At 39.7% G+C, this 24,752-nt stretch overlaps 1 protein-coding gene across 3 annotated transcripts in view; it reads left to right on the top strand.

Annotated features, from left to right (window-relative positions):
* The window catches only part of CCDC60 (coiled-coil domain containing 60), a 198,531-nt gene extending 174,021 nt beyond the window's left edge, over window positions 1–24,510 (top strand). For 2 of the 3 annotated variants that reach the window (XM_051972899.1, XM_051972898.1), the window contains exons 9-16: window positions 421–505; window positions 2,798–2,857; window positions 5,612–5,674; window positions 6,471–6,524; window positions 13,597–13,716; window positions 19,296–19,427; window positions 20,770–20,959; window positions 23,940–24,510. In XM_051972899.1, coding sequence (XP_051828859.1) covers window positions 421–505; window positions 2,798–2,857; window positions 5,612–5,674; window positions 6,471–6,524; window positions 13,597–13,716; window positions 19,296–19,427; window positions 20,770–20,959; window positions 23,940–24,044 — 809 coding nt within the window. In that variant the 3' untranslated portion in view covers window positions 24,045–24,510. The remainder of the gene's footprint in view (window positions 1–420; window positions 506–2,797; window positions 2,858–5,611; window positions 5,675–6,470; window positions 6,525–13,596; window positions 13,717–19,295; window positions 19,428–20,769; window positions 20,960–23,939) is intronic. The other variant, XM_051972900.1, reaches the window with a different exon arrangement.
* Window positions 24,511–24,752: the final 242 nt, after the last annotated feature.

A 24,752-nucleotide genomic window follows, 5' to 3' on the forward strand; every position in this document is an offset into this window, starting at 1 on the left:
TCTTACCAGTGCAGTTGGTTTTAAAAATTGGTTTTACAAAACAGTTTCTGATCCTGAGAGGTTAAATTAGATTAATTTAACTGAGGTTAACCTACCCAGGGTCACAAAGCTAGTATGTGTCAGCAGCAGGACTTGAACTGATCATTTTGAATCAAGGCCAGTTCCCTACGCATTTTACCACATGGCCTCTTCACTGGCACACAGTGAGAATTTAGTCATTTTTTCTTGAAGGGAATTCAGTGAAATCTCTACCTGCTTTCCTGAAAATAACTTCAAGAGAGCAGTTGCTCGATGGTATGAGGGAGGCAGGGGGTTTTCCCTTACTAACTCTGGGAGGAAGAAAAGGGGACCAATAACTCGATAACTTCCTCTCATTTCTTCCTCTTCATCACACGGAATGGTCTCTCCCACTTTCTTCAGGTCTTCAGAAACTCATGGAGATGGTGCGTGAAGATGCCAGAAGAACAGTCTCTGCAGAGGAGGATAATTACAAAAAGTATGCCAGGTGTGACATCCTGCTAACTTGAGAAAAGGCCAGGGAGTGAGGCCCCAGGCAGAGGTGGGAGGTTGCCCCAAGTTCTGAGACGGAACATTCAGCCACCAGTCATTACAATCCCCTGGCTCTCTGGCAAAGCCACGGTGGACAATCGGTGCCCTGGGAAGGCACCAAGCACAGACTCAGGGCAGACGATCCAATTGTTTTCCAAACTGCTTCCCTATAGACCAACAGACCAGAGAAACAAATGAAGGAAGACTCAGAAAAAGGACATTTCTGGGAGACACGTAAAATGCTGGAAACCTTATCAGGGCATATTGCTCATTCTAAGATGTTCTTCCACAGAAGAATGGGCAGATTGAGATAGTCTATAGATTCATACAGCCTCAAACCAATGACCACAAGCCCCCACCGATGAATTTACTTTTACCAGTCAGGCAGAGGATACAAGTAAGGCAAAACAAAGAGCCCAAATAAAATAGCATAGTAAGAAAAGTAGCAATAGAAAAATTTTCCCACGGACCTAGAGAGGGACTCCCATGAATATACACATCATCAAGCAGACACACCTAGGGAGGAACACACATTTTGGAAACATTTTAAAATTGTCTGGCCAATGGAGATGCTTTGTTGCTGTTCAATCTAGTCACGTCCAACTCTTTGTGACCTTATTTGGGGTTTTCTTGGCAGAAACACTGGAGTGGTTTTGCCATTCTCCACCTCATTTTACAGATAAAGAAACCAAGGCAAATAGAATTAAGTGACTTGCCTAGTAACATATATGGGTCTGAGATTGAATTTGAACTCACATCTTCCTGTCTTCAGGCAGGATGCTTTCTATACTATTCCACCTAGCTGCTCCAATGTCTGAATATTTAGGATTTTATGTGCATAGGGAGGAAGAGGAAGGGAAAGAGTAAGAAATAAGCATGTAAGTTCCTACTATGTATCCGGCACTGTGCTAAGCACTTTACAAATATTTCATCTGAAGAGAGAAGAGGTAGAATGGTAGTCCCATTTTTCCTGTGTAAGTTTGGCATCCAGGTCCTAAAATATTCTACCCTCTAAATATTATCTCTATTCTTGTCAAGAAATTATATAGGATCCTACTCCTTGAAGGGACCTCAAGGAAGAATCTCAGGAAATCCATTAAGTCTCAAGTTAAATCAGAATTTAAGCAGTTTGGATTTGTTGTGAGGAGAGGGATGGATTCAACAATGTGATTTTAATGGTATAAGAAACTCCCTCCCCCCAAGCATTTCATCCATATTCCATAATTTATGTTCCATGAGTGTTAGCTGGTGAGCTAAGAGGTTTATGTGACTTGTTCAGAGTCACACAAGCATTATATATACAAGGCAGTTCTGAAATCCAGACAGCATGACACAAGTTATCAGAAAGATCCTACTTCATTGACAGTCTTCACACAAAGTCTGGATGATTCCTTTTGTGGTCATCCAGCATGACCCTGGCCCTTTCAGATATATTAGATAGATAGATAGATAGATAGATAGATAGATAGATAGATAGATAGATAGATAGAATAGGTGGATAGATAGATGGATGGATGGATGGAAAGATAAATAGATAGATAATATAGATTGATAGGTAAATAGATATAGATAGATAGATAAAATGGATAGATAGACATTTAGACAGATAGACAGTATAGATGGATAGATAGATATACAGTATAGATGGATGGATGGATAGATAGACAGACAAACAGAATAGATGGACAGATGGTAGGTAGGTAGGTAGGTAGATACCTAGTCGCTAGAGGAGGGTCCACTACATGATAGCTGGGACTCTTTTAAATTCTGGAAGCCACAATTAATTAAAAAAAAAAAGGAAATTCTATAATTCTCTCATTGAACAATGAGATCTATTACCTAAGCTTTGGTGTGAAATGCAAATAGAAAGGGATCTCTGAAAACCACAAATTGACATTGTCTATATTGATTATATTTTTACTTATTGTCTTAATGTTTTCATCTGGTTCTGCCAATTTGACTGGAATTTGGCACCTCTGGAGTGGATTCTAATGGAGGAAACATTGGCTTCAAATCCTACCTTGGACATTTTACTATATGATCCTATCCAAGTCACTTGACTTCTGTTTGCCTCGGTTCCCTCATCTGTAAAAATGAGAACAATAATAGCACCTACCTCATAGGGCCATTGTGAGGATCCTTCTGCAGACTACAAAATCTATAACAAAAGAGTAGATTTGATGGCTTTTAGGAACCAAGTCTCATCAATATTCCTATGACCATGCTAAGAAACATTTCTTTCTTACAGCACTGTGTCCATCCTCAAGCCCTCCCTGAAGAGTGATATGGAGAATGCCCAAAAGACGAGGTAGGTAAATGTGATGTGCACTGTACACTACAGTCAGCCAACAGATGTTTGTTAAGAGCTTACCATGGGCTAGACACTGTATTAAATGCTAGAAATACAAATACAAACAAACGATTCCTACCTTCAAGGAGCTTACATTCTAATGGGAAATACAAGTCATAAAAGGAAGCTAAAAGGGGGAAAGGGAGAGAGGAAAGTATAGCAGATGGAGAACTCCAAAGGAGTAAAACCTGCTGGGAAATGAAGAGATGGCTGGCCTGGGTGCCCTATTTAAATGTGGGTTCTCAGAAAAGTCCTGCCCCAAGAAGGAAAGGCCCCAAGGGCAGAGAAGAAGAGTCATCCCAAATCAAGCAATCAAATAACAAGCATTTATTAAGCACCTACTATGTACCAGGCACTGTACTGAGTACTGGAGACACAAAAAGAGTCAAAAGACATCTCTTCACTCAAGAAGCTTACAATCTAATGGAGAAAAAACAAAAGAAATATGTACAAACAAGCTATTTACAGGATGAATGGAAAGTAAATGAGAGGTGAAGAATTGGGGATGACACTCAGACTAAACCTGAGTGATTGAATGATGTGATGATGCCCTCCTAAAAGAATGAGGAAGAGAGAGGTATCCAACCCCACCCTAAGAGATCCAAAGTCTGGGGCCAATCTCTGTCCTTGTCCTCCCTCTCTGTTGCTTCCCAATGAATATTGGGGGATGTGCTTGGTGATAGCCATAACCTGATGCTGCTCCAAGACAAGAAAGATCCTTTTGATCACAACTGTAGTGTAGGAAGACCACAGTGTGTCAGGAAGGTGCAAGGAAAGAGGGAAGGAGAGAAAAAGGAGGAGAGAGAGAGAAAGGAAGGGAAAGGAGGGATAGAAGAAGGGAAAGAGGGAAAGAAAGTGGAGAGAGAAGGAGGAGGGGAGGAAGGAGAAAAAGAGAGAGGAGAAAGAAAGAAAGAAGAGAAAGAGAAAGAAAGAGAGAGAGGGAGAGAGAAGCACTAAAAGGATCAGGTGTATCAATTGGTGCAAAATTTTTATTATAATCACTATAATTTATCTCTATTGTCTTTGTCTTATAGATTAAAAAATCATGCTCTGGGTCAATTGGCACAGCTTGCTGTTTCCATGTGTTCTTAAATTCAGGTTCTTTTTAAAAGTAAATAGGGTCTCACTGCCCTCTAGGGGTATTTTTAAAACTGTCTAGTTTTAAGGGGAAAAAATTTAATTGTCATTCAAATACAAGCATATTTTAATTATATTTTATATTTTCCACGAACAGTGAACAGGAGTCAACTCAACTCTGCCCTGGTGACTCAGGTCTAGTCAAAAGGGATCCATCCTCTTAATTTTCTTCATTCTTCCTTGCCCATTTCAGCCTCTGCCATGGCTTCCACTACACCTGCTCCTACATTGCTGTTCCTAAACCTGGACTCTTTCCTGACCTTCAGATCCTCATTTCCTACTAGACACTCTCTGGGTCTTCTGCTAGCACCTCAAACTCAAAATGTCCCAAACTGAACTATTTAGCATGGCTAAAGACTTTTTTGTCTTACAGACTCCTCTCGTTTAGTCAGTGACATCATTTTCCCAAACTTGAGGTTCTTTTCAACTGCTCTCTTTCCCTTGCCCCTTCCCTTCTGATCCGTTTCCAGATACTACCAAATCTACTTCCACAACACCTCTTCTCACTGATTCTTTCAGACCTCAATTTCAGTGCTTCCTGTGTGGCCTTGAATAATCCCAAGTCTCAGTTTCTTATTCTGTCAAACGAGGAGTTGGAATTAGATGGTTTCTAAGGTCTCTTCTAATTCTCGATCAATGACCCTCTACTCTTCTTTACTTTCACTGCCTCTGTTTTAGTTCTGTCACTCATTATTTCTTACTTGAACCATTGCAAAAGCCTCCTAAGTAGCCTCTCTACCTCCCATCTGGGAGGTTCTAATGGGACTCTAAGGCCAACAACTTAACATGACTGCCAAAAAAATCAAAGGTGATCTGTATCTGTGGAGGGTCAGCGATTTGGATTCTGGAGGCCTTGTAATCCAACCCCTTCATTGACAGGGCCAGAAAAGCCAAATCACTCCCCTGGGGTCACATAGCTTGTCCCAGGAGAAGTCAGGATTTGAACCCAGGTAGATCTTCCTGACTCCCAAGTGTAGCATCGTAGCCATTATACCATGAGTTAAATTCCAGGCACCATATTTCAAGAAGGACTTTGATAAATGAAGAAAGACTTAAGGACGCTCAAAGACCTCAAGAGCATGATGTAGAAAAATGTATTTAAGGGACTGTTGTTGTTTAGCCTAGGCAAGAGAAGCCTCAGCAGAAAGACAAGCAAGCTCCTTTCCATTATCTGAAGGGATAGCAGGTGAAAGATGGCAGACCAAGCAGCCATGAATGGGAGTCAGAGAGAGGTTGATTTCAACTTAATACAAGAAAAACTTCCCAAGAGTGAAAATCCTTCCAGAGAAGTACGGGCTGTCTCAGAGGCAGTGAGTTCTCCCTCTGTGGAGGACTTCAAGGAGAGATAAAATACCCATTGGGGACACTTGCCTTTGGAGTAGGGGGTGGATTTCCTACTGCTGGGGATTTTTGCAATTCTGAGTATGTTTCTGTTTTCTGCACATAGAATATCAGCAATGGAAGGGACCTTAGAAATTGTCTAGGCCAACAGCATCCCCATTTTGTAAATGAGAGGCTGAGCACTGGAGGGGGGTGACTTTCATTTTATGTTTTTATGCTTTCTGTTAATGGCAGATCTGGAAAGTTATTCAATCCTGTGTCAGTGGGACGGGCCTTCTCTAACCAGGCCTTCTCAGTGTGAGTTAAAAGGGTCACCAAGGCCCCAAATTCTTCTCCCACACATCAGCTTCTACCTTCTCCACTCTTGCTACCTCTCTCATGAATGAACAACAATAGAGTTATTAATGAGTAAAACAAAAGAAAAAAAATTGACTGGGGACATTCCCCCACAGGAATTTGGCAACTGAAGCCTTAAAGCAAATGAGCTGGGAGAATGGGGAAGTTTGAATATAGAGGTTCTGTAATTTCAGGCCCTGGGAGCATGGAACAGAGTGAATGAGGTCAAGGGGCAGTGGCTCTGGAGGAGATGTTAGTCACGGGACCTTGAATCTAACTATTTAACATATTTACAAATTTATTAAACCCCAAAGACAGACAGATCCTCCACTGCTACTCTGTCTAGGCCTGTATATTAGCCCTGAAGACTCAAGAGAAACCTAAAATGGGACCCTTATTCTCTGGGAACTTCTTATCCATTTGAGAAGACAAACCATAGTCACACCAACAAAGAAAAATATGAAATAAGGTGCTAAAAGGAAAGCTGACACTCAACAAAAAATGAAAAGATGGCCAAGATGTAGACAGATTTAAAAAAAAAAAAAGACTCTCCAAAAGGGAGGGACCACACAGACAAAGGTTCAGAGGTGGGAATGAGCCTAAAATGTTTCTGCAAAGGCCAGACCTGACTTTGTATATTGTGACTAGTGGTTTCCCTCACAAAAAATCCTAATGCTTCTGAATCAGAATTCACACAGCATTAAGCAAGAGGCAAATTTTACAAGGTTTAAAGGATTATACTTCCTTTGTCTTACAGCATAACCGAGAAGTCAAGTAGTAGCAGTACAGACAGTCTCCGACGGCCTAAAAGGTAAGCAGTGTCCAAGCTCATGAGTGTGTGTGTAAGAATTCATGTGTCAGGTTGCTTGCTGAAATGTTAGTTCCCGAGACTCAATTGCATTTCATCAGGAAAGGGGAGGAAGGTAGAAGAAAGGGAAAATAGATCTGAAGGCTATAGGGGACCACAAGCTCAAAGGAAGTCTTGAAAAAAAAAAAATGAAATCTCAGTCTGTCTTAAGAAAGCATGCCCAGAATAGGGCAGGCAACTGTTGTAGTCTATATTATATCAACCACATTTTAAATCATCTTAGTTCTGGACTGCATCCTTTATCAAAGATATGGATAATGTGGAGAACTTCATATCAAGTCAACATTTATTAAGTGCCTACTGTATAAATTGTGGGGTCAGTTCAGCAAAGAGGCACTTGTATTAAGGGGGATCAGGACATGGTTCTTGCAGAAGTGGGAATCAAATACAAAATTGTCTGGCCTTTAAAGCCCTTCATAACCCAATACCCTCCTAACTTTCCACTCTTCTTATAGCCACCAGAGGTTATTGAGTAGAACAGTGATATGATCAGAGCCAGATTTTAGGAAGATCTCTTTGGTAGCTGAGTGGAGAATGGGTAGGAGTGGGGAGACTCAAAGCAGGCTGACCCACCAGCAGTTGTCACAATAGTCCCATCATGTAGTGAAAAAAGCCTGTCTCCAAGACGGTGGCAGAGAAGGGAACAGTATAGAAAAGATGGACAATGGGGATGGTAACAGATCTCAACTTTGAGACATAAGAATGAGTGAAGGAAGGAACGAATGCATGAATGAATGAAAAACTTTACTGTTCCATTACTATATAAGAAGCATTATACTAAGCTCTGAAGGCACAAATAGAAAAAATAAAACAGTTCTTGCTCTCAAGTTTATTCTCTACCACATAAAACATAATTCAGCTTAAGGTGCGTGGAAAGTCCCCAAAGTCCTAATGGTGCATCAATTGGTCAAATGCCAAGACCCAACGTCCTTAGCTTAGATTGTTTGGTCAGATGATGGTATCAGGGACGCCAATATTGAAGAGGCTAGGACAAGTAGGAGAAATGATGCCAGAAAAATATTAACAAAATCAAAACCATCTCCAAAGGTTAGGGCGCCATATTGCAGGGAGAGTCAATGTTTATGCTTTGCCCAAACTCAATTATCAATTCATCAGAATTTAATAAGAGTAGTTGAGTTGTTGTGGGGCTGCTGCTGTTGCATTAATTCTAGAGGCTTTCAACTTCCCCCCCAGATGGCTCTGGGAGCCAATTCTGCCTAGAACCTGCACTTACTCAACCACATATACCACCCCAGGGATGTGATTTTAGAGCCATGTTGGTGATGGGGATTTAAGAGGCTTTCCTTAGTATTAAATTTCAGATATGCAACGGGAAATGGCAAAAAAAAAAGAAAAAGAAAAAGAAAAAAGAAAAAAGAAAAAGTAAAAATGTAGTCTACTCCACCATACTCCATTTCTTCAGTCCACATGTCCAAAATCTCTCTGTTTCCCCCTTTTCCACTTTGACTCATACGCCTGCCCTCTAGAGCAAGGGTTATGCTACTTCTGTGCCCAGAGGCTGGGCTAAAGATTCTTCTAGAATGGGCAGGAGAGGCAAGTGTCAGGTTACTGTTGGGACACCAGCTGTGTGCCAATAACTACCTAGATTGTCCCATAATATCTCCATTTCCTTTCTCCAATGGAGGCATCATGGGTTACTCACACATCCTCCCATTTATCACCACCCACAAGAAGACTAAGAAAGTAGGATTTTTATCATTTGCCCAAAACAAACTTTTCTATCCAGGGATTCTTCCTGAAACCCACTTTCTAGCTTCCTTCTGAATCTTGAGCAAAGGTTTTGCCTGTACCATATGGACCAACATGAAAGGGCTTCACCTCCTAAGGCACCTCTTGTTCCTTCTACCACAGATTTAGTCTTTTTTCCAAAAATATTTTCTATTTATTTGATTCAGAATAGAAAAACTGAAAAGAAAAAAAAAAAAAGAAACAAGTCAAGTGCTCAACAGAACATGAGAGAGGATTCAAAATGTATAACAATTAGCAGTTCAAGAAATGATATATAATAATAGAAAAATTATATTCATGAGTGTCCAACTTTGCTTCCTTATAGATTATTCTCTTGTTCTCTGCTGTATACTTTTTAAATTTTATTTTTTTTTCCCTTTCATCTCTCCCACCACCTCCTAGAAGTAGGCTATAGTTAAGCACAAATATATGTTATATACATATATAGATATATACATACACATACATTCCCACCCATACACACACACACATATATACATATATATACACACACACGTACATTGACATCCGCCTACAGAAGCACACACATGTACATATATACATACACACATATACATATATACACACATACATAGAGCAACCTGCACACATATCTACATTTGTATGTATATATGTATATATACATATATATATATGTGCATTTACCCATATATAAACATACATCTAAAACAATATTAGTATGGCTGACATATAATGTAACTTTCTCTCTTGATTGAACCTTTAAGTTAATGTAGATTTCTCTCTTGGTTGAATCTTTAAGTTTGACTTTATATAAGATCAATGATTACTAACAGTACTTTTTTTCTAATAAATTCTACTCCTGATCCTTATTGTAGTGTGTGTGTGTGTGTGTGTGTGTGTGTGTGTTTATCTTCTTTCCTATTCCTGTTAACTCTTTTACTTTAATTCTGCTCCTTGACTTACCTTGCTATTACTTAACTTCCCCCCCACTCATGGATCCCTCCCTTATCTTTTTCCCTAACCCTTTGCCTTCCCCCTCCTCCTCCCTTATTTAGAAATTTTTGAGGGTTATTTACCCTTTATGGTATATATGTAATGTTGCCCATTGCACCCATTCTGAGTAGGTTTTCAGAACAATGAGTCCTCCTCCATCCATTAATGCTTTTGTATTTATTCTTCCTCTGTACTTCATTTGTATAACATATTACTATTTTAACTTTTTTCTAGGTAGCTTTGCTTTTTGCAGTCAGATCATACTCAACTTTGCCCCCAATCTTTCTTTTAAGCTGTCCAATTGCTGATTTCAAACTTAAACATATGGTACATATTCTCATATAAAAAAGATAAATGATTTGTCCGTGCTAAGTTCCTTGAAAATCATCTTTGATATTGGCTCTTATATGTTACATTTTCTATTGAGTTCAGGTTTGGTTGAAAGTCCTGAAAATCTGTAAGTTCATCGAATGTCTATTTTGCTGGCTATGATATTTTTGGCCACAGGCCATGTTCTTTTAAGACTGCTGTTATATATGTTTCCAGCACCTGAGATCCTTTTATTGTGGCTGCTGATAAGTCTTGTACAATTCTAATTGTAGCTCTGGCATATCTGAATTCTTTTTTTCTTGTTTCTTGCAAAATTTTCTCTTTGATCTGAAGGTTTTGAAATTTGGCAATAATATTCCTATGTGTTTTCCACAAAGGATCTCATTGAAGTGCTGATCAGTGGATTTTTTTTTCTATTTCTACTAACCCCTCATGTTCTATCATTCCAGGGCAATTTTATTTAATTATTTCTTGCATTATTGTGTCAAGATTCTTTTTTTGGTCACAGCGTTAAGGTAGTCCAATTATTTCTTATATGTTCTCTTCTTGATCTGTTCTCCAGATCTGTCATTTTTTTCTAAGATGTTTCACATTCTGTTCTAGTTTTTCATTCTTTATATTCTGTTTTTCTAGGTCTTTTATACCTTCACTAGCTTTTCTTTGCCCAATTCTAATTTTCAAAAAGTTATTTTCATCTTTAAAAATCTATCTCCTTTTCCAGTTGATTAACTTTTTTCCATAATCTTGTTTTTCTTGGATTTTTTTTTTTTTAGTTTGTCCCCAATGTGTCTCATTTGATTTTTGAAGTCTTTTTTGTGTTCTATAAATTCTCTCTGGGCAGGAAGCCATTTAACATTATTCTTTGGGGTAAAAGAAGCTTTTTTTACTTCACTGTCCTCCTCTGAAGTTGAATCCCAGGCTTCCCTGTTCCCATAGTAAGTTTCTATGATTGAGTTCTTTCTTCTTTGCCAATTCATTTGGGGAGAGGGGTAAATGAGAAGTGTTAGGGTAAACACCTCTTATCATGGAATGGAGGAATGGTATCTCTAGTTTCTCTTTGGCTCTCCCTCTGACCTGGAACTCCAAACAAAAAACTGCCCCCCTCTTGCAAGTGTCAGCTCCACTGCTTCTGCACTCCTGGTGTACTCGTTCCTTCTTGCCCAGGGTCTCATCTCTGCAGCACAGCTGAGCCTGATGGGAATTCCCCAGCAGCAAACGTTTCCTCAGTCTTCCTGGACTCAGAACCCCAACTCTATACACAGTTTGGAAGGTGAAAGTTTCTGTGGTTCCTGATTAGATGGCAGCCAGACTCAGTTAGCCCTGGGATTTTCCATTTGGTGTTTCTGTGGAATACCTCTGGCCTGGAAGTATTTGTATTTCACATGGGTTTATCACCTGGTCGATTCTTCTGGTTCTTGTCAGGTTATACCAGGAGGATCCTGTTTTGTCCCAAGTCTTCTTGATTTTTCACCAGTCTATGTTTGGCCTGAGATGCAAATTTATTCTATTTGTGGGGGGAATCTGAAGAACTTAAAATTTACAGACCCAGAATCCTCCTGCCACAAATTTAGTTTTAAAACTTTTATCCTGCAGTGTTTGACTATGAATTAGGAAAAAAAAAAAAAACAGACTTCCTTGTTAAGGACAGAGTGGCTTATTTAAAAAAAAAAACCTTTGCAGCATGTTCAGTACTATTCAATACTCCCAGTCACACTTCAGGTACTATGGACCTATCAGTATCCTCCAGTGATGTCAGTGCCCTTCTCTGAATTACTCTATACCGAGGAAGCTCTACTGGTTACCAAATAAATCTCCTTTGTCTTCTTTTAGACTTCAGCTACTTAGGCTCTTCAGGGCAGTTGGGTGCCGTAGAACACAGAACACCAGATCTGGAGTCAGGAAGACTTACTTCAAAGATAGCCTCAGACCCTTACTAGATATATCATCTTCACCCTGTTTGCCTCCATTTCCTCCTCTGTAAAATGAGCTGGAGAAGGAAATAGCCAACCACTCCAGTATCTTTGCCAAGAAAACCCTATCTGAGTCCCAGAGTCAGACATGACTGAAATGACTAAACAAAAACATTTAGTATCTTCAGTTATTTAGCCTTCATCCTATCTGCAGATGTGCAGAGGCTAGAAAGTCTCACCTTAACAGGGATAAATTGATTCTATATTCATCCTGCTGTAAGCTGGGCTTTAAGCCAGACAAGAAAAGCCAGAAAAGGATAGCAGCAAGCTGCGTGTAAGCCCGTTCTTTGTATTCTCTTTTCCCTGGTGCCCATGTAAGGGCCTTTGGTCCCAGACAACTATCTCGCTTGGGGTTAGAAAATTCTTTTTAATTTCTATAATAAAGTCTTGGTTTTGAGATGACAGCCCCAAACTGTATCTCAGTGGTTCCACCTTAAGAAGCTCCATAAGAGCTCTGTGGGGCCTGAGGTTAAAAGGCTCCCCTCACTCCCTAAATCTGCTTTGGTTCTCATGCAAATAAAGCTCGAGGCAAGAATAAAAGACTACGTGAAGCAGGCAGAGCTACATTGCTACTATTATTATTAACATCTACCAGCAATAAAAGGACTAGTCTTTTGTGGTGCATTCTGACTAGGTCAACCCTAAATTGTCTCCCTACATTTACATGAGGCAAGTCTCTATCTGTAAAGCAAAATTGTTTGTCTCTGAACAATGCATTGTTCTGGATGCCACAGGAGAAAGAATTATAAGAACTGGGAACGTTAAACCCAAAGAAGAAAAGACAGGAAGTCACAGCAGCTGCCCTCCAATATTTGAAGGACTCTTGGGTGATAGGACTAGAAAACAATGTGTACAAGTGATAAAGATTTCATCTTGATGTAAGAAGAACTTCTGAATGCTCAGAGCTATTTTAAAGTAACCAGTTGGGTGGTTCGGTAAATAAGAGTGCCTGGAATCAGAAAGACTCATCTTTCTGAATTCAAATCTGGCCTAAGAAATCTGACCAGCTGTGTTACCTTAATCAAGTCACTTAATTCTGTAGCCACTTCGGGGAAAGGAGAACAACGGGGGTTTATGAGTACCTTGAGGCATCACATCCTAGTTTTATTTTACAGCCGAGGGATAGCGAGGGAAGAATCAAAGCAACATTCTGTTTCAGCTCTGGTTAGGCATGGGATTGTGATAGACTAAACCAATGGGCACATCCTGATTCTTGGGGTGATGGGGGGGGCAGAGCATGAGTTCATAGTACCACCAGAGCTCTTGAGTGGCAATGTGACAGAGATGATAAGTTACTTAACCTCCAAATGTCCCATGCTGCTTCTAAATGTTGAGGTTCAAAGGCGACCCTAAAAGTTGGGGTTGCAGAGTGTTACAAGGTGTCTCAAAAAGAAATTTGCAGGCTTGAACCCATCTCTAAGTCAAGGGGCAAAGTTTATTATAATTGTAACGCCAATTGAAGTGGGCTACGTTCCTAAAAAATTTAGCAAAGAACTAGGAGCAAGAAGATAAATGTATAGGAAAAAGTTAGACCAGAAGCTTCATGTTGCTTATTTGCTAATTTTATGACTTCTGGGTAAGTCTGAGGAGTTGGCTATTCACTATTGTCTCAGGAACTTGGTTATCAATGACAAACAAGATTGTTTATCTGACAGTCAGCAATGTTTGTCCTAAAGTCAGAGGGTCTCCGGTTTATTGTAACATTTCTCTAGAAGCTAAGGGAAGAAAAAATTTTACTATAACATTTCTAAGGCCAAAGGACCCCACAGTTATTGCAACATTTCCCTAGAAGTTGCATCCCATTACAAGTTACTCATCTAAATCAGTGAAGAGGAGTTCCACACTGGAAAGTCCCCCATACAATGATGAAAAATCAAAAGTGCAGACCAAAATCAAGCTGACAAAAAAACCTTCAGCCCTCACCTCACCTGAGCCTATTCCAATTTCATAGTTTTGGTTTATTGCTTTTTTCCACTTTTCTCTCCCTGCAGCTATCCTGGTGGTGTTTCAGAAGCCAAGAGCAACATATGTGCCAACATGAGAGCCAAGTTTTTCAGCATCGCACAGGAGGCTGGTTTCTGTTTGCAAGACAGACTAGAAATCCTCACCAAGTAAGAATCTCTATAGATGGGGCAAATGGCATTATGACAAGGCTTAGAAAACAGGAGTCATATCCTACCTCTGGCTCTTACTATCTAGGGGACTCTTCAGTCCCTCTGATCTCTTTAGTAAAAGGCAACCCATCGCCTCCAGAAAGTATCTCAAAATGAAAACTTCCAGGAATATTATAGCCAAATTACAGGTCAAAAGAGAAAATACTTCAAGCAGAAAAAAAAAAAAAGAAAGAAAGAAAAACATTTCAAATATTGTAGAGCCAAAATCAGGATCACATAAGATTTAGCAGCTTCTACCTTAAAGGAACAGAGGTCTTGGGAAATAATATTCCAGAAAGCAAAGGAATTAGTATTAGAACCAGGAATCACCCCCCTAGCAAAACTTAGTATAATCTTTCAGGGAGAAAAAAAATGAATATTTAATGAAACAGAGGTCTTTCAAGCATTCCCATTAAAAAAAAAAAGGCCAGAGCTGTATAGAAAATTTGTCATTCAAACACAAAACTCCAGAGAAACATAAAAGGGTATTTTATGAGTATTCATAAGGGTTTCAATAAAGTTCAACTGTTTACATTTGAATATGGGAAGATAATACATGTGACTCCTAAGGACTTAATCATTATTAGGGTAGTTAGGAAGAGTCTACATAGAGTGCATAAGTGTGAGTCAATTATGTTGAGATATGATCTCCAAAAATATAGGGGTAAGAAGGAGGAAAGTAGAATGGGAAATGTTTTTCTTACATAAAAGAGGTATACAAAGAGAACTTTTATAATGAAAAGGGAAATTGGGGGATGGTGGGCAATGTTCAAATCTCACTCTCGTTGGAATTGATTCACAGAGGGAAGAATGTATATACACATTTCAGTTATAGAAAAGTAATTTACCTAATAGGGAAATAGGAGGAAAAGGGGATGAGAAAATGAGAAGAATCCCAAAAGGAAAGACACATTAGGAAGACAGGGATTAAAAGCAAAACATATATTTGAAAAGGAACAGGAGAAAAAGAGAAGAAAATGGAGAGAAACACACAATAATCCTAATTGTGAATGGCAATGGGTTAAGCTCACCCATAAAATGGAAGCAGATAACTGAATGAATTAGAAACCAGAATCCAACATTATCTTGTTTGCAAAAGAGACACTTAAAACAGAAAGACACAGAGCTAAAATAAAAGACTGAAGCAGAATCTAATATGCTTCAGGGGTAGTGATCATAATCTCAAATAAAATAAAGCAAAATTAGAACTAAGAACTAATTAAAAGAAATGATTGTTAAAAAGGCACTATAGACAATGACGTCATATCAAAATTTTCACAGCAAGTTTCTCTGATAAAGGTATTTCTCAAATATATATAAATATATATTTACATATATATACTCTACACATAAAACTGAATTGAATTTATAAAAATAAAGAGTCATTCCTCAATTGATATTGGTCAAATGATATAGATAATTTCCTGAAGAAATCAAAGCCAGCAATAGGCATATGAAAATAAATATTCTAAAAAATACATGTATGATTTTCCCATATAGAAATGTAAACAGCTGAACTTGATTGAGACCTTTATAATTATATCATGTTTACTCTTTATATGTTTCTCTTGAATGTTGGTTTGATGAGAAATCTATTCATTGGGTTTTTTCATCAGAAATGATTGCAAGTCCTCTATTTCATTAAATATCCTTTTTTTTTTTCCCCTGATGAATCATACTCACTCTTGCTAGAGAGAGGCAAATTAAAACAGTTCTGAAATACCACTTCATTGCTATCAGAAATGACCAGTGCCTATAGAGATGAGTGAAAAATAGATACACTACTGAATTGTTGGTGGAATAGTGAACCAGTCCAACCATTCTTGGAGAACAATTTAGAACAATGACCAAATGTCTATATAACCATGCATATCCTTTGGCCCACTAGGTCTGTATCCCAAAAAAAGGAAAATTACCTATATATACAATAATATTTATACCAGCTCTTTTTGTGGTGGCAAAGAATTAGAAACTAACAGAAACAGGGTTAAGTTACTCAAGGTCACACAGTTAGTAAGTGAACCTGGAATCAGACTCAAGTGCTGGAGAGCCACACTCTATCCATTGTGCCACTTAAGTGCCCCAATAAGTTGTAGCATATAATTTTTATAAGAGTTACTATTGTGCTATGAAACAGGACAAGGAGAATGGTTTAGTGAGACCTTTATGAACTGATGCAGAGTGAAATGAGAAAAATCAAAGATCATTGTGCACAGTAATGACAATGTTGCAGTGATAATCATCTTACAGTGATCCAAGATAATTCCAAAGAGCTCATGATGAAAAAAAAAAAAGCTATCTACTTCCAGAAAGAGAGAACTGATGAATTCTGAATACAAAATGGAGTATAATTTTCTCACGTTATTTTTCTTAAAATATGATTAAAATGTAAATTCATTTTAAATTATTTCACAGGTATAATTGATCATTTGAAAAAAATTTTAAAGAAGAAAAGAGAGAATCAGCATTATCCAATCAGCATGGACTGTGTTAGGAATACCTGGGTTCAAAGCCCTGCTTCTCTGGGCTGTATGATGAGCTGTGGTCAAATCATCCCTCCCTCTCAGTACTCTTACTCATGAGTACTGTCACACACCTCTGATGTTAGATGGGATATGGCACTCAGGAAAGGGAAGGGTGGTGATCAATTGAACCAGGCCTGAAAAGAGGGGTCATATTATGGGCAAGGCAGCAATGGGGGACAAAGGAGGCAGAATGAAACAATGAATCCTTGTTGAATGCTTGTCTTGGCTTATTCTATTGGGGGAAACAAAATATATATTCGTATATGTATCTACGAGGCAGAGTTTGTCCTCCTGGGTCATATGCGGCGTTCCAAGAAATGGGGATGGTAGAGGAAGGGCTCATGCCCTAGAGTCAAGTAGCTTCCTTTTTATTAAGATCCCGGAAAGGAACAAAGCATTCCAACAAATACTGTGCCAAAAATCCATAAATATATTCACATAGTAAAGCACACAAATTCTATTGACCATCCACCTGGCAAAAAGAGGGGGACAGTGGTATGAATATTAAATACATCTTGGGACTTATCCAGTGACTATCTGGACTCCATCTTCTTCCCCCACAAGAACCCCCAAAACAGGAATCTTCACTCAATGAGGATTCTGTCACTAATGTTGATGGACTGGCCTCCTCAAGGAGAAGCTAAGAGAGAAATCAATATTCTGGCTTCATCCTCAGTCACAAACAGTCACCCCTTGTTGCTTCATAATCTCTTGCAAATGCCAGCTGCCCATCTGGACTACATCTGGCTTGTGGGAAAGACTTTCAGCTGCGTTTGGGGCCAATGTATTCTCACTACTAATAACAACAATTCCATTACCCCCATGGACATAAACCCATTGGAGCAATCCCACAAAGAAATAAATGGCATTATAAAGAATTCATTTATTTCATAAGCATTTACTAAGCATCTGAGTGCTCACCTTGGAAGAGGCAAAGGACTCAATACGATTGAGTAAATTCCAATTCCTTGAGAACAAGGATTTTTCCATTTTTGGTAACTGTATTCCCAGTGCCTATCACAGAATAGGTGCTTAATATTAAGTTCTTATTGATTGATTTACCTGATAAAGAAGGTAAGCCCCTCAAAATCCCTTCCTCTTTTTCCACCAGTCAGATATCAGGACCCACTCCTACCCTAACCAACAGACAGAACTAAAGACTTAACATCTGCTCAAATGCTGAGCATATTCCCTTTTCCAGGCTTTTTCCAGATCTTGCACATACAACAATAATCAGATCAACATTAGCAATATTACTGGGAAGGAGCTGATAGCTACTTTCCTATGGCATCACCCAGAATCCCTCTGGTTTTGAGTTATAGATGATATAGGCTGGAGCTCCCATCCTTAAGACTTTCCCTTTCTTCCCATTAAATTCCTTCATTCATTTCTTTGTTCCTTCCTTCCTTTCTATCCTTCTATGTCAATCCTAGCCCACTCTACACTCCTGGAGTCCTGGAATATATTACTCTCTTACTTCTATTTAGAATCTCAGTCTTCCTTCAAGACTCAGTTCAAGTCAACTGGTATCTTCTACCTTTCCTGGTCCTATGGAAGCCCCTCCTAACTCTTCCTTGTATTCATTTGGTATAATATTTTACTACATACACATATATTTATACTTCTATATGTGTATATAGATACATATACAAATATATATATTTTGTTTCCCCCAATAGAATTAAGTCGAGAAAAACATTTATTAAGTGCCTACTGTGTGCCAGGCACTTTGCTAAATGCTAGGGATACAAAGAAAAGAAAGAAAAAAACAATTCCATCAAGGAGTTCCTAGTTTATTCCTTTGTCTTTGTAACCTTAATATCTAGCAGAGCTTAATAAATGTTGATTTAACTTAGACTCTTCATGTCATTCCCTCCCCCACCCTATTAACATCATATATGTAATTTAATTTTCTATACACACATTGTTTCTCCCCCAAAAGGAATATAAGTTCCCAGTGGGCGGGGATTGTTTCTATTTTTCTTTGTATTCCCAGTTCCTGACCCAGAGTAGATGCTCAATAGAATTGAACGTAAGAACACTGTACTAGTCACATTGTGGGGAGAATCATATCTTCCAGTAGAGCCATGATCCTTCTCATGTTTGGATGTTCCTTCCAACTACTAAATCTATTCAGGGCCCCCTTTATAGCGAAACTCATCCATGTCCTCCTATAAGTTGGGGATAGTAATGGGCACTGAACTTGGGATTTCATTAGTTAAGAGGAAGACTGTCCCTCTACTAACTTGGGGCAGTATATTTCTTTGCAACTTGGACTCTTGAAGAAAACGCAAGGGGCACTGAGAGATTCGGTAACTTGCCGAGAATTAGTTTGGGTAAGAGGCAAGATTTGAACCTATTTCTTCCGGGTTCCAAAACTGGATCTCTCTTCACCATGCTACACATTGGGATTGTTGTCATTGTTCAGTTGTGTCCAAATCTAACTGATCCCATGGAGTTTTCTTGGTAATGATGCTGGAATGGCTTGTTTCCTTCTTTAGTGTGTCCCCATTTTACAGATGAGGAACTGAGGCAAATATGGGTCAAAGGATTTGCCTAGGGTCACAGAGAATCTGAATTTGAACTCAGATCTTCCTGACTGCAGTCCCAGTGCTCTAATCACTGTTACCTCAACTTTGGGAACACAGTGATAAATAATCCTTGGATTCAAATTCTTTGTATGTTTGCTGAGGGCTCAAATTTACATAGCAATTTAAGGTTTATCAAGCACTATACATACCTTATCTTATTTGATAATCAGTCCAACCCTGTGAGGTAGATGCTATTATCATTGCTACTTTACAGATGAGGAAACTGAGGCTCTTGAGAAGTTAATAAGGAGAATACAGAAGACTAAGCACAGCATAAACCAGCAGCCCTGTCTTTCCAGAGGAGATATTGCTTCTTGCTTGAGACAAGGGACATTTGCACTAGATCTCGAAAGATGGGTTGGCTGTCAACTGGCCAAGATGGAATACTGATTCTCTCCTGCTCTCCAAACCTGTTTTATAGGAGACAGGAAGAAAGAGGCATCCAGAAGTTTTTTGCTTTCACCGTGGTCTCCAATTTTCATGACGACATAGAAAAAATGAGACATCCAATCACTATAACAAGAGGAGATGCTGAAGAAATGGCTAACCACTGGTGAGGAAGGGAAACGATCCAATCAGGGAGGGTCTTCTCTAGCACATCCATAATCCCATATATTCTTAGCTATATAGAAAAGTGTCAACCCCCTAAAGTGCCCTTGACTACAGATAGGACCCCCAGAAGAGTCCAAATTCTGAGCTCAGTGAAACCTCTGTTCTTGATTCTAAAATCAATGCGCGCGCGCACACACACACACACACACACACACACAAACACACACACACACCTTTAAAAATAAAGATTAGAAAAAAACTAGCTTAAGACCCTCATTTTACAGAGGAAGAAACTGAGGCACAGAGAGGAAAAAGGTCTTCCCTAAAATCATACAAGTTTTAGGGAGCAAACCCAGATTTTCTGTGTCCCATTCCAGGCTTTTCTCCATTACACAACTCTGCTTCTCATTCCTCATCATAGAATCATAAATCTAAAACTGAAAGGGATCTCTGGGACCATGAATGAATGAATGAATAAAAAAACAAGGAATCTACTATGCGCATGACACTTTGCTAAGCATTGGAGATATAAATAAAAGAAAAATTATCCCTGACCTCAAGGAGGTTACATTATAACAGGGGAAACCACATATACAAAGAATCGAAAAAGGAATACACATGTAGCATTATCACTATTGACAAAGATTCATGAGAGCCCCCCCCAAAAAAAAATACCCTGATCCAGAAAATAGAGAATTGTGGGATGAGAGAAAATAAACCATGAGAGTAAGTAGAAAATTTACAAAGAAACACTCATGACCCTACCAGAGACAGGAATTATTTGGGGTCTCTACAAGTGGTTGCTAGTAATGTCTTATTGGGATGGTAAAACATTAAGCACCTACTATGTGACAAGTAGAGATGAAGGTACAAAGACAATCCGCAAGCATTTATTAGAGAGATCCCTGGAGCAACTTGGAATCTTAAGATAAAGAATCAATATGTCTTCTCAAGTACCTTAGATATTCCCAGAGAATACCAGAATTAGGAAAACACTTAGAACAAGGAATGTCAAAGGTAGGAGGAATCTTAGAACAGGGGATGTCAGAGCTGGGAGAGAGCTTAGAACAGAGTGTCAGGGCTGGAAGGGGCTTTAGAGCATGTTATGTCAGAGTTGGGAAGGGCCTTAGAACATGGGATGTCAGGGCATGGAAGGGGCTCAGAACAGAGATTATCAGAACTGAGAAAAGCTCTTAGAGAATCTTTAGCCCACAAACTTTGTTGAGGCTCAAACCTTTTGACTCTTTCCACTTTCCTGGGAAGCAGCTCATAGGCCTAAGGGACCCCCAAAGAAAATTTCTTTAGCAACTCCTCTAACTGGTTGTCTTCTGTTGGAAATGAAGGTATTTTGATTTATTATCTAAACTCCCGGAAGACTTAAAGAAATATCGTCCTGCCAAGAAAATCCTACAGAAATTGCAAAAGCATGGAGAGAATTTGGATCTCAGAATCCGTCCGCACGTGCTCCTGAAAGTGCTACAGGACCTCCGTACGTGGGAAATATGCTCCCCTGACATCGCCGTGGCCATCGAGGTAAGCATCATGAAGGTCTGCTCCCTGGAGTCGCTGTCCACTTCCGACAATCATCCCTGGATGCTTTACTCTTCCCCTGATCCAGTCTCTGTACGTGACCCTTTGGTTGACTGGGGTCTCTCAACTTATAATTCTATTACCCTTTTTGAAACTCCCCTGTTCAATCTCCCCATTGGCTCAGAATCTTCCTAAGTAAAAGGAACTAAACTAAGAAATTAATTCAGACTAAAGCATTACTGCTCTAAGGGGTAATATCTACATTTTAACAAATGTCTTCAAAGACTTATTCCATGTTCTAACCCATGGTCCCCCACGTGTTTACCAATTTGCATTGAGGGGCTCTTTCTCCAAGGAAAAAGTGAGTCAGCTGGACCTTGGGACATAGGAAGGATCATTGAGCAGGCTGGGAGATTCCCAGGATGGTTTCAATGCAGAAGCTTAACTGGAAATGTAAAAATCCCTGAGAGAAATTTCAGAAAGGAACCTCATCTCCTGTGTGAGCCCAGATCTTGAAGGTCACTGCTGTTCAGGGATTATTCGAGTCATTCGCATTCATGGAGAAAGCTAAAACTCCTCTAACTCTATCTAGTCTGCTCTTTGCTATAATCATCGCTGTTGAGTCATTTCAGTCATGTCCAACTCGGACTCCATTTGGGGTTTTCTTAGAAAAGATACTGGAGGGCTTTTCCATTTCCTTCTCCAGCACATTTTACTAATTAGGAAACTGAGGCAAGCAGAGTTAAATGATTTGTTCAAGGTGATACAGCAAGTACATATCTGAGGTCATATTTGAACTCAGATCATTCTGCATCCTGGCCCAATGCTCTATCTACTGTGCCTCTAATTAAGTTATTGAGGTGGGATCTCAGAACAATTCTAGTATCAGAAAAATAGTGGGTAGAGTTGTTTACGAATGACCTGATTATCATAGACTCAACTCCTCCTGGAGAAGTTACCCTTTGCCCCCTGGAAGAGGTTCTCATCCTGGCCACAGTCCCTAAGATTCTGGAGGAAAGAAATACTCCTCTGAATATTTTCCTGCTGATTCACAAGGAAGCAACAGTGAAAAGAGAGGGTTGGGTCATGAATCACTGGGACCTGGAAGAACAAATCCCTTCTCTGGGTCTCCCCTCATCCATCCAAATGAGTTAATTGGATTTGAAGCCTCCTGAAATCCCTTCCAATTTTAGACCTGTGGTACCCACTCTGAACCATATTGCTGTGTGACCTGGAAGAAATCCCTCCCTTTTCTGTGCCTCAGTTTCTTTATCTGTAAAAAAAAGGGGGGTTGGACTAGAGGGTCTTTGGGGGGGGGTCCTTCCAGTGTTATATTTAGGATCCTTTGAACACATAATTATTGAATGTCCAGGGCATTGTCCTGTGTACTTCCTTATATCAAAAAAAAAAAAAAAAAAAAAAAGTCCCTTAAGGAGTGTATAAAAGAGAGCTGCCCATACCAAGTAAATATCCTAGGAAGTCTAGACAATAGAGTTCTGCCCTTTCCTAAGTTGAATCAAAGTAGATGATATTTGTGATGTACTTAGTTTTGCCCGGCACACTGTCCCTAGCAATAATGCAGCCATAACATCCAGCCTCATTGCTAGAGATTTGTCCTGCCCAGTGGGATTCTGGTAAAAAAAAAAATGCACGTAAAATATACTTTTAAATTTAATCTGCATTAATATTTTCTCCATTGCTTTCTTAAGTTCTGACAATCAACAAATTAAGAAATCAAGCTCTGATTTGTAGCATTTGCTCATTTCAGAAGTAGAAATACTCACACTGAAAATTTAACAATTGGCTCTCTGAATCAGGCCCAAGCTTGCTATCACATACCTTGTTTTGTCTTAATATATAAAGCAGGGGAAGATGTGGATTTCCCATCTTCCCCCACCTTGTCTGAGATGTCCCTTCAGGAACTGTGGGGGAGAAGAAGAGAAAAGATGAAAAGATGTTGAGAGACTTTCACTACATCAAAATGAACGTGGGATTTGTTGAAAATGAAAAGTATCAGAAGAAATATTGGATAAAAAAAGAAAAATATGGAGAAAGAGAAGTGATTTTTTTCTAAAATGCTCCTATATTATTAATGATAGCCTAGATTTATAGAGAGCTCTAAAATTTGCAAGGTGTTTTTTATCCATTTTCATATATGCACCTCATATTGAGGCAATATGGAAATGACTTTCAGATCGGGAGTTTGAGAGCTGGATTCATATTCCAGCTTTGTCCCTTACTCTTAGCTGCATGATCTTGGGTGAGTCATTGAACCTGAATGGATCTCCATCTAACTCATCTGTAAGATGAAGGGGGCTAGACTTAATCAGCCTTTAAGATCTACTATAGGTCTCAACTCCCAGGGTCTATAAAATTCAGTTTCTGCCCTGTTGGTTGCTTCCTATGTGACTTCTCTCTTTGGACTCCAGTTTTCTCAGCTGTCATAATGAAGTATGAGATCCTATACAGTTCCACATGTGATCCTATAAATCACTCTGAGAAATCAGCATGGATTATTGTCCCATTTTGTAGATGAGGATGTTGAGATTAAATGAGCTGGAGAAGGAGGAAATGGTAAATCACTCCTGTTACCTTTGCCAATAAAACCCCAAATGGAGTCGCAAAGAGTTAGACATGAGTTAGACAAGAGTTAATAACAACAGGAGGGTTGGGGCAGAATTTGAACTCCAGAGCTAATGTTCTTTCTCTTGCACTCTTCAGCCTCCCCACAGAGGAGATGGGCCATCTGTGGAAGTCATGGGCTCAAATTGCAAAGAGTCATGGAACTCCTTGTCAATGATGCCACAGAGGGGATTTTCATCCACTAGCATTCATTGGACACTGCAAACCTTGAGGTTCCTTGCGACTCTGAGATTCCATGAGCCTTGGTTCCCATGGGGTCCCCAGATCCTGCTCCCCCCAAGGGAGGGACCCACTTTCCTGCTCATATCCACTCACTGTGTTTCTTCCTTTCTTCCCACAGTTTGTACGAGAACATATTGTCCAAATGCCTCAAGTAGACTATATCAAGTGGCTTCGGGCTCGGGTCAACCTTCCCGTGCGAAGCTTCAGCGCCCCACCCCCATAGGGCAGCCAAAGCCAGAGACCAAGAAATGGCCCAGACTGATAATGGGAACACTATTGAGGAAGATGGGGAATGTAGGTGGAAGCGTGGGAATCTTTGGGCGTTTGGTGCCCAGAGAGAAGATGCTGAGAGGAAGAAAGCCAATTCCGCCTGCTTCCCAGACCTGATCGGAGCTCCCAAGCTTCTCATTCCCTGCAAGGCCTGACCAGCTGGACTTCAGCTTCCATCCCACTTTGGAGCCCTTTCCACACCAGAAGCCATGCTCCAGAGGTGGTCTGCCACTGGGGCTCTGTTTTCCAAGAAGCTGGCCTTTTGCGACCCCCCCCCGGGCTCCTCCAAACCACTTACCTCCCTCCTCTCAGGTCCATCACTCTAGTGTTCTATCAGGTTCGGCCCAGTTCCACCAATTCCCATCGAATGCAATTTATTGTTGGTAATAAAATGAAAATGAATATCGGACACGTAGAAACATTCTGGGTGTGAGCTGAGACGGCACCTGGGGGAAACGGTATAAAACACACCCTCGAAACCACTTAGTAAGGCTGCCATGGGCCGTGGAAAGGGGGGAGAGTGGAGAAAATGAAGAGGAAACACCTGGCAGTTTCCTATTAAGGATTCTTACTAGGTGCTATTAGCTTATATCTAAACTGCTAAAAGAAGAGAAAGGCTTTCAACAAGTTCTAAACTTCAGCACCTGGGACAAAGTTACAA

The sequence above is a fragment of the Antechinus flavipes genome, chromosome 1, assembly GCF_016432865.1.
Source record: "Antechinus flavipes isolate AdamAnt ecotype Samford, QLD, Australia chromosome 1, AdamAnt_v2, whole genome shotgun sequence".
In the NCBI taxonomy this organism is placed as follows: domain Eukaryota; kingdom Metazoa; phylum Chordata; class Mammalia; order Dasyuromorphia; family Dasyuridae; genus Antechinus; species Antechinus flavipes.